The sequence below is a fragment of the Petromyzon marinus genome, chromosome 29 (genome assembly GCF_048934315.1).
Source record: "Petromyzon marinus isolate PM22_M1 ecotype Great Lakes invasive population chromosome 29, UKy_Petmar_22M1.pri1.0, whole genome shotgun sequence".
Lineage (NCBI taxonomy): Eukaryota > Metazoa > Chordata > Hyperoartia > Petromyzontiformes > Petromyzontidae > Petromyzon > Petromyzon marinus.
This window is the reverse complement of record NC_133695.1, coordinates 6,642,177-6,652,547: the sequence shown is the minus strand read 5'-3', so window position 1 is coordinate 6,652,547 and position 10,371 is coordinate 6,642,177. Positions and strand designations below refer to the sequence as shown.

The 10,371-nt window shown below is 47.5% G+C and overlaps 1 protein-coding gene across 1 annotated transcript; it reads right to left on the bottom strand.

Moving 5' to 3' along the window:
• Positions 1-2,926: 2,926 nt before the first annotated feature.
• LOC116947283 (uncharacterized) lies at positions 2,927-9,578 on the bottom strand. The gene has a single exon (XM_076070512.1). It carries the CDS (start codon positions 9,576-9,578, stop codon positions 8,469-8,471), a length of 1,110 nt encoding a protein of 369 aa, XP_075926627.1. The 3' UTR covers positions 2,927-8,468.
• Positions 9,579-10,371: the final 793 nt, after the last annotated feature.

Sequence of the window (10,371 nt, the reverse complement as noted above, 5' to 3'; positions counted from 1 at the left end):
AAGGGGTGGGTGGCCAGCACCACGCCCGGCCGCCTTTGTCTCCCCAGTATGGACAGATATAACTTTACCGATCTCACGCCGTTTCCCATTAATTCTCGCGATCTTGTTAAAGAAAAGGGACCTTTTTAAAACTCTTTTTTAAAAAGGCTCGCTTTGTTGTTGTCAGTATCCGCCACAATTGAGCCTGAATGTAAAATGAGCAAATCTTTTGCAAGTAATATTCGATCGATCGAAAAATTATCGGTTGTTGCACTCAAGATAAATGAGCTTTAGGAATCGATAAATGTCGGATAACTCAATGTATCTCTTATACATGACTACAACTCCCCATTGGCGATGTGACACACCGCACCACCAATAGTAGTAGTACTGTACTTCATTTAAGGCCGAGTATACCGAGCGGAGACGCAGGTCTGGTTAAGATATCACTCGCCACTGATGTTGACCGTGGCCAGGATTCGAACCCAGGTAAGGCAGTTTTTATTGCGATTATTATTGTTGTTTTGGTTATTACGCTTGTTTTTTTTGCCGAGCAAAGTCTCACCGAGTGTCGATAATTGTGATATATAGGGTGGTCCAGATGTCTTGTAACCCCCAACCCCCAGCACCCCAATTTAATTACGTACTTTATTTTTTTTAAGTTCGGTTTATTTATAACAGAAATGAATATGCAAATGAAGAAACATATTAGGGGTCCGTTAATTAATAAGGGGGGGGGGGTCACAAGACATTTAGACCAACCTGTACTGTAGAATATATTCGAAAGGAACAATTTACAAGTTTGTTTTTACATGTAGGCGAAAACTTGCAGCCTACGTGTTAAAACTTTTTATTCTAATTTGGACCGTGAGACCGTCACACAGTGGCACAACTCTTGCCAACTATGTCACGGGATTCTTTTAACGTCCACGGAACGACTTTCGCACAGGGTGATGTCCAGACTAAGGGGACTAGAGACACGGTGTTACCTATAGCTATTTAATCAATTATCATCGATTAAGCTCACCGATACACGCATGAAAGTGTATAGGAATTGCTGTTTTCTGATTTTAATGTTTATCGGTTTAAGACCACAAACGGTGTTCTTGACGGCGTTGTTTTTTTTGCTACAGATTTGTAACGGATTCACGGCCACTTAAGGTCGCTTACGTTTGTTTACCTAACAATCTTGTAAACAACAACAATAATATATAACCGATTGTTGGGATAGAATCGCGACGATTTAATTGACGAGGGCGCTCATGACCAATCCACTGCTGAATTTCGATTTAAAGCTTTCGTGACCGCAGGGATTCATATTCTTGGTTCTTTCGATAAATTTCCCTTCTACGTGACTTTACCGAAAGAACCAAGAATATGAATCCACTGCCGGTTAAATTGTACTGCTCATCAACAGCAATGCCACCAGGGGGATCACGGAGTGGTCTCCACAACAGTTGAGGCCGTAATAACTTCTTGAGGGATTCGTTCTTTCGTGAGGTAAAAACCACAAAAAATAAAACCTCACGATTCCCACGCACGGCAAAACACGGCCTTTTTTTAATATAGAGAGAATCACTGAATTGTGACGTGAGGAGAACGCGAGATGCCACCGGAAAGAACAGGCGGGAATTACTTCCCGTGGCGCGCCGCACGAGCAATGTGGGTAATATAATTTACATATTTATAATAAAACGTTTTTAAAGATGTATATTTTCCCCTCAAGAATGTCCTTTTTCCTCAGAAAACGTAAACTTACCGGGACATTATACTTAATTAACCTGTTAATTGTCTTTGAGTCTATTGCAAGCGGGAACATTGAACATTAAATGGAGCGCAACGGACGCGCGAGCGCGGGTTTTGGGGGTGGGGCTAAGCCCGTGTTGAGGGGGGGGGGAGCTCCAATCGGAACGCGAGCAGCGCGTGATCGGGCGGCGCCAACCAATGGGAGACGCTAACGAGGCGCGTGATAGGCGGGTGCCATCCAATCGGCGTGCATCGGGAAGTTTAAGTGGGGGTTTGACGGATGTGGAAAAGCGCGGGAAATTCGAGGTCCCACGTGTTGCTGCTGCCCCAAGTACGCGAGTAGAGATTTGGTATTTGTTATATTTGCTGTTTTCGTTTTTTTACGTCAGATTTCGTTTATATTTGAACCTCAATTTATTTACGCTTCGCCTTTAAAATATATTTGCCCACTAATTAAGCTTGTGATCAAGCGAGTCTGGTGAATGAGACGAATGGCGAAGTCCCAACCACGTTTGTAATAATTTTAAATATACGCGTCTGGAGAGCCCTTCATCCAGAAGTGGACTGACCATGAATGATCACGGTAAGATAAATCGTGGCAATGAATGGATCATTGGTTAGTGCACTGCGCTCTGAAAATTATGAAGCCGGTGAAGTATGGTCAAACAAACCTATGACCGACACGGAATTGAGGCCTACATCCAGCAGTGGAGTAAAAATAAATGCGATATAAATATTGTGATGAAGTGGCGTTGGGATTTTAACAGTTAAAATGTATACGTTATTGGGAGATTTTACCACGTGTGGTTGGTGTTAGTGATGCGAAGTTGACCTGTGAATTGGTGTCACGGCTCAGCGTTGGCTCGTTAGCTGCTTGTTGTATAGGTTTACGGTTCTCATCCAGTGGCCGCCCCGATTAATACTGCGGGTATATTAACCGCAAAAATACTGTACTGTGTGGACGTTGCAGATTTCGTAACGTCATTCGCAAGCGTAGGCCGTTGTGTGCTGGCATCATGGTCCAAATTTGACGAATTAAACGGCAAAAAACCATAATTACTAAAGTTAGACTTTACATAGCAGAATTCTTCACCCCCATACTGTGAAAACAGGGCAGGATCATCTCCGAAAATCATGACAATCGGTGAGGCTTTCGTGGGTAAACAAGGGGCGACGGGGAGGTAAAGGATTGCACACACAATTTGAACACCAGTATAAGTTTATGTGATGATGTATCATGGTTGGTTACAGACTCTTAGCTTAACAAGATTGGCTATCATCACCCGCGTGAGCCCCAACACGACACACATCAACAACAACAGGAACATTAACAATAAGTAAAGTTACAAGTATTGGATAAATACCGTTACAATTCAATGCATAAAATCACGTTGTTTTCCTCTGCGCAATATATTCTAAACAACGGAACCTCAATTATAGCTGTCAGTATAAAATTATACATATGTGGTTTGTATATATAATCTGTAATACGTATAAAAACACGTAACATTTAACATTTGTTTTCAGTCCTCGACATTTCAATAAATACTGGCCACGTTCCCAAGAGGAAGGTGATACATTATGATGTAGAGACCCTGGTATTGGTATCCTAATCACGGTAGCTGAGCATAGGCCCAAAACGCCAAGCAGCACTGTTAAAAGTGTAATAGATACGAGTTGTTAATAATACGTTACTTTCTTGAATGGAGAGAAGTTGGAAGAACTTTTTGGAAACGGAGACGATGATGATGAGTGGAGCAGTGCGAGGGAAGAAGCAGAAAGAGAATTGAGGTGACCTGCAGTCTTGGTGAGTGGGTGGGTGAATTTGTCGGTGGCTGAATTAGTGAGTAGGTGGGTGGGTGAATTAGTGAGTAGGTGGGTGGGTGAATCAGTGAGTAGGTGGATGGGTGAATTAGTGAGTGGATGTATTGTGACCTGCATTGTGAAATGAGACGAAACGGTGTCTGGTAGAACCGAGTAATAACATGGGTGGAGGAATTAACGAGTGACGTTCACGGGAGACACTAATCATGGTGGCAGCGCTATAAGAGTGATAAGGAGGCGAATGACTGTCTCCTCATCGCTCTTTATAAGTGAGTTTTGGATCATCATTAATCCAGATTGCTGCTTCACGTTGAATTCTACCAAGGTATCCGTCATGTGGCAAACATCAACACGCGTCCCATTCTTATACATACTGCTCGTTGTGTGTTTTACAACACAAGTGAACACACATTCGTAACACGCGTGAACACACCATTTTCAGTAAAGTGAGTAAAATTGTACAATGTCCACAATTTCCTGTCCCCCCCTACCCCCCATAGTTTTATAGGCGACACGTTTGAGAATAAATGACAAGTGGCGTAATGTGATCGAATACGGTACAGTATTAGAATGGGGTGGAGCGGTGGCGCAGTGGTTAGCGCGCCGCGCTATGAACCCAGCATAACGGGCTTGATTCCCGGCCAAGGCTAACAGTGGCGAGCGACGTACGAACAGCACCTTGGTCACCGCCGACTTTACCAACCTGTGTTGACCAGCGTGGTGAACTACGGTCACACAACTCGTACAACCGACCCCCAGTGGGGAGGTTTTCATCCAGCAGTGGATCGATCAAGGGCCGTACATTATTAATAGACATGTAACGTTAGGGCTTTTTAAATGTCGAAACGTTGCCTACACGGTAGGCCGTGTCATCACTGTGTTAAAGAGGGATAATGATGTAACGGTCAATTGAATGTGCTATGAAAGGTCTTTTCCCCAAACATAGCCCATGTATGTTCCTTTTAAGGCCACGGTATTGTTGTTGAATGTGTTATAGGTTTTTTGTTAATTGAATAACATGTGCAGAAGTGGATTTACAAACATAACCAGCCGTAGGTAAACTAAACACGAGATTCGACAAGCCAGGGGGCAACAGGCAATTGCGGACACCCTGTACAATACTATACATTGATCTTGTCTTGAGGCTTTTTTGTATTATTTGGATAATTCTGTTGTAATTTGGTGAAGTATGGTCATGCAACCCCCCACGACTAACACGGCATGGCCGAGGCCTACGTTGTAATTTGAGGAAACCTGAGTGCCTCAAAATAAAAACCCCTCGCATACTACAGCAGCCTGTCGTGATCCTACTTGCTGTACTGTCTCCAACAACAGGCACCATTCTCTGTCTTGCTGGTGGAGTGGCTCACACAGACTCCCATCTCTAAGTGGTCCACCAACACCCACAACACTTTCTGAGCACACCAGGTGAAGGTGTCTGCCACCTTTGTCTTTCTTGGAAAATAACATTGAAAGCAATGGGTATTTTCCCCGAATATTATCCTGATTGTTGGTATCGGGACTCCGTTCGTAAATCTTGCAGACCAGCACATCCCTTCGTGTTAGAGAGCGGCCCGAGGAAGCGGATATCACAAGGCTACCTCTGAGATCCCTTCAACTTGCTGCAATTTCCCACCTGCCCTGCCACCGAGGGTAATATGCATGTCATAACGGTCAAACCAATGTTTTGGCTTTGCAGGAGCTTGCATTTAGCCAAATTTAAGTTTTAGATCCAAAGTCAATGTATTGGGGATTATTTTGTTTTAAAATCCATCAATCCGCTACAATGGAGAAACCGGTTTGATCACAGGCGGCTGCACCCTAGAGTCGAATCCAAGTTTCCCAGCGGTGCTGGTTCAGCCTTTCTGATATCTTTGAGCCACTGGGCCACCTCCTCTCGTCTTGAGGAGTATTGTGAACGAAGGAAGCGTTATTTATTCTTGTCGTTGATCTCGCAGGTTGCGTTGGAGTCGTTATTATGCATAGAGATATTTCTGTAATTAACGTGCTTTGCTTCCATCCCAGTTTAACGCCCCAGTTTAGCAGCCTTACCCGGATAATAATCGGCGAGATATTAAAAGTCTTAAAAGAGATGTTATGCTCAAATCAGCAGAGAGGCGTCGGTCCTCATCTCCCATTTTACAGCCCTGCAGAGCCAGAGGTGGAAATGTCCCATTTCTTAGGCAGGGTTGAGTCAATCCATAGGACAACCGCTATTGATTTCCCTATACATTTCTCATTTCATTGACCACCGGAGAGAGTAGGACGATGGGCTGATTCAACCCCTAACCAGGATATGAACTCAGAACATTTCGACTGCGGACTGCTCGCTTTGCTACTGAGCCACCTGGGCCAGTTAATGAGAAGTTAATCCTCGTATATAGCATGTTGTGTATTCACACATACATAATAAGTGTGTGTAGACATACATGTGTAACGTGTATGTGTGAGCACATACATTAACATAAAGATACAATATAAGTTTGTGTGCAAGTGCATGCACGCTTACATAATACTGTACACATTAACACGTGTGCATCTTCTATACGTGTTTGTATATGTGCGTGTGAACGTACATATATACGCATATGATATGGGATGTCATATGGACTGCTACGAGCTGGACCAGAAACATGGACCCTGACAATTAACAAGGACTAAAAGTTGAACAAAAATGTGCAAAGAAGCGTGGAGAGGAAGGCCATGCTCGGAAACATACGGAAGTAGGAAGAGGAACGCGTCACTTGGGGGACAATGCAGGGTGGAGACCTCGTGTTGTCTTGGTTGGGCAGGACACATCATCGCTACCAGGGACGCTAGCTGATGGACAAGACTGGTGATGGAATGGCAGCTAAAGGAGCAGAAGAGGACTCCCATCGCGGAGGTGGAGCGATGAAATTGACTCGCGTGCAAGCGTGTGATGGAGCACTCGCCCCAACAGCCTATTAAAAAATGCGAGTCTCGCGGGTGACGATTGCTATGTGTAGTCCCATTGAGGATCATTTGAGGTGTCATTTTCTAAATTGCCAAATACGGGGGATCGTCTGTCTTTGTTGATCACGAGTGGCGATGGAATATCTGCAGTAGTCGTCTGCTCAGGTGCGCTCCCTCCTTTGGCTGCCACTCCGTCACCAGTCTCATCCATCGGTCATTGTCATCATCATCCCATTTAGCCACGACGTCTCCTGCCCAAGCTGACGCTTTTCTTACCTGTCAAGGTTAATGTCACCGATTTGTGTTTGTTCTCTCCTATTCCATGCGTGTTCCTCTTCCTGTCTATCTGTGTGATTATGCGAGAGTAAGAGTACACATACACATGTACGGTGTGTAGTGTCGTATAAATCTTGCGTCGAATAAAAACGACTGCTATTAAGTTAAAAACGCGAATGCATAATTCATTGAACACAAGCGGTGTTCTGGGTTTCACCAGTCTGTAGTTTGCCAGACGTTAGCATAAAATAGTAGTCCACATGGGTACGGGATGATGACGATGATGATGACGCTTGTGTTGATGTTAAAATAGCGTCGTTGAAGTGTGGCGTATATTTGTTTAGCATCCTGAGATAAGGTCACATTTAAATATTTTTGAAAATCCAAATTGTGTGTTGTGATTCCGTTCATGGTGACAATTGCGATGATGGCTGGTGGTAATGATGGCGATGTTCTTACAATGATAATGGCATTGATGATTATCGTGATGATCACTTCAAGGTGAACTCAAGAGACCAGGATGAGTCATGTGCAAGAGTCACCTTGGGCATTAGTCTGCTACCAATAGGTGGTGATGATTGCTTCTATGTATAGTCCCAATTGAGCGTAATGTGGTGCAATTTTCGAATTTGCCAAATTTCGACCCCTAACGTCGGCACATAATGGCCTACTCGTGCGACTGACATCACGGGGAATCCGTAACGGCCACGGTGAAGCAGACAGCGCGTGGTATAATTGCGGTTATTGCGCACCGCAGTAATAACCAGGAAGGTCGCTGGATTCAAACTGTGAACGATTGCAACAAGCAGCGCACATGCTACTGCTAGGCGATGTAGCCGTCCAATGCCAGACATGATGTGGTGATGATGATGTTGATAATTATGATTACAATGTTGGTGATCGTTACGTAGCTAACAGTGGTAAGGATTTTACTGATGACATGCTATAATAATAGCAATGCCCATTTTCCATGAAATCCAGAGTTGAGAGACGCTTTCTGGAGGGTCCTGCTACGTTGGGACGTTTGGCTAATACCATGAATGAGCGATGTTCGTGTGAAGCAAGGACATAATGCTCAAAGCTCCGTACAGATAGATTCATGCCATCTGGCAGCCCAAGCCTGGAACACCTGGTTATCCTAGTCACTCTCCCATCAAAGTAATAACAAGGCACAACCTTGCTTAGCTTCCTAGATCGGACACACACGAGGTGATTTGTTCATAGGCGACATTACCGCGTTGTAGACTGAACTCGTGATGACATTGCTGACCCTGACGATTGCGACGGCGTTCATATGATGACGCTGCTAATGACTTGTAGGTATACGTTAAACTTCTTTCGCACCGTACGTAGCCAACCGGGCTAATTGGAGGTGCAAATGACAAGGAAAATCATATTACGTCGCTCCCAACCATGATGATGATGAAGACGACGGTAATCGTGCTGCTACGGTGGCGCAGTGACAAGTGCACCGTGGCCACAAACCCGGTGATCGAGTTCAATTTTTTCTGCCCACCGCTAACATCGTCCACCAACGTGGGCCCCCAGTGACGTGCGGTCGATCGGCTGAAAAGCTTCCGTCGGACAATTCTCACGTGACTGACGCGGCTTGGAGGGGGGGAGGCCTTCGTCCAGCAGTGGATTGACAAAGGGGCTGTACAATTACATTTAAGCAAGGGTGGCGGCAACGAACGACGGCAGCGCGCCGCTCACGTGCCCACCAGCACCTGCATGATCTGGTCTAGCTCGTTAAGGTCTTGCTTGCCAGACGCTGCCACCGCCGCCGCTCCCACACCGCCCCCGTCCCCCATCGTCCCTTCTGCCGGCGCTGCCACCGCCACTGCGGGCTTGGCGCAGTCGCCGCCTCCCTGCAGGTGCAGCGCGGCCGCAGCCGGCGAGAACGGGTCAAAGTCGTACATGGACGTGTCGATGTCCGAGAAGGCTCCATCCAGCGAGAGGTCGCACAGGAAGCCCGACGGCTCCGTCACCATCGCTGCGGCCGCAGCCGCCATAAGCTCGACGCCAGACAGCCGAGCGCCGCTGCCGACGCCACTGTCGTGAGGCCGATGCCCCTCTGCCCAGGCGGTGGCCGTCGGCGCAACCCGAGGGCCCCAAGCGGCGGCTGGCAGCAGCGCGGTGAGACACGGGCCTGGCGGCGAAGAAGAGGCAAGGACAATGCCGGTGCTTTCGCCGGCACAGTCGGGATTTGCCGGGGTGGCACAGCAACTGCCGTCCGCGAAGTCCAAGAGCGGCGCTGTCACGCCGAACCCTCCCAGGGCCTCGCCGCTCGCCTCCAGCACGGACGACGGCGTTAGCGGCGGCGTGAGCGAGCGGAACGGTAGCGGCTCCAGCTCCGGATCGGGGTGAGCCGCCCGTTCCGATCGCTGGTCCTCGGGGTCGTCGTCGACGCCGCAACCCGGCGCGGCATGCACGACCCGCAGGGTGTTGGCGATGAGCACGGAGCGACGCAGGCAGGGCTCGGCGGCCTGGCGACACGCACGCAGCTTCCCCAGAGAGAGCGCCAGCACCGAGGCTCGGAGCGCGATGCGCTCGCTCGCGTCGTGGTCGCTCACGCCGTCCCACCAAGGCGCCAGAATTGGCGCCATCTTTGCAGTCACGGCGTCGTCCTCAAATTCCGGCAGGTCCGTAAGGGCCCGAGGGTCTGGTGCGTCGAATGGGCACCACTCCCGGTCGATGCCGTTTGACTCGGAGCGCCGGCGACATTTGTCGATGGGGCTCCCGTCGTCGGCGTCGTCCTCCTCTTCCTGTTCGTCATTGTGGCGGCACAGCTTGCGCTTGAAGGCCCGGCCGCAAGGCATCAAGGGGTGAACGGACGACTGTGGGAGGAGATGGTGGGGGACAGGACGAACGCTGTTAAGTAAAAATTAAACAAAATCATTTCTCCCGCACACCCCCCCCCCCCCCCCCCCATCGTATCAAAGTTGTGCTATCGGCAGAATGTCACGACGAAGAATTCAGTCGGAACTCGCGCACAGCAGTGAAACGCTTCGTGTTGAAGAAATAGCCTGTGGAGGTGGATACTACAGAACTACTCTGAAAACCCTCTCAAGTAACCACTCCTGCTCACATTAGGGGGAAGCGCTTCTGGCTGTGGCATAGAGGACAAGTGGCTTTCTCATCCTTTACACAGTAGAGGACGCAATTTGCTACACACTGCTATTATTGCATGTCAAACGGTTATTTTAATCTTCACAGCTGGAAGAGTAAAACCGAATTTAACACAATGTTCAGTGCAGTTGTTGATGATTGGACCAAGACCATAATCAGCGTGCTACACTTGAGAACCACGGTAGAAACACTGTGGTTGCACGGCTAAAATCCGGATTCGAGTTCAGCATCTCAACGGTGCAAGTTTAGTGTCTCGGACCGCTGAGCCTTCTGGCCTCCTCCTCCTCTATGGATTTTTGACGCATCATAATACTGATGTAAAGTCGTCAAATTGTGACTTAATCCAAATCGTGGTTTAATCATCAAATATCTAAGAGAGTCGAATCGTTACAATCGTACAAAACACTTCCATCTGTGCGGCAATAAGCTTGTGGTACTCTGTCGAGGCAGTATAGCAAGCAGGAAGGATGCTGACATAATCCA

Excerpts from the sequence above, each read along its gene's own strand:
- LOC116947283 (XM_076070512.1), bottom strand. The coding sequence starts at position 9,578 with ATGCCTTGCGGCCGGGCCTTCAAGCGCAAGCTGTGCCGCCACAATGAC.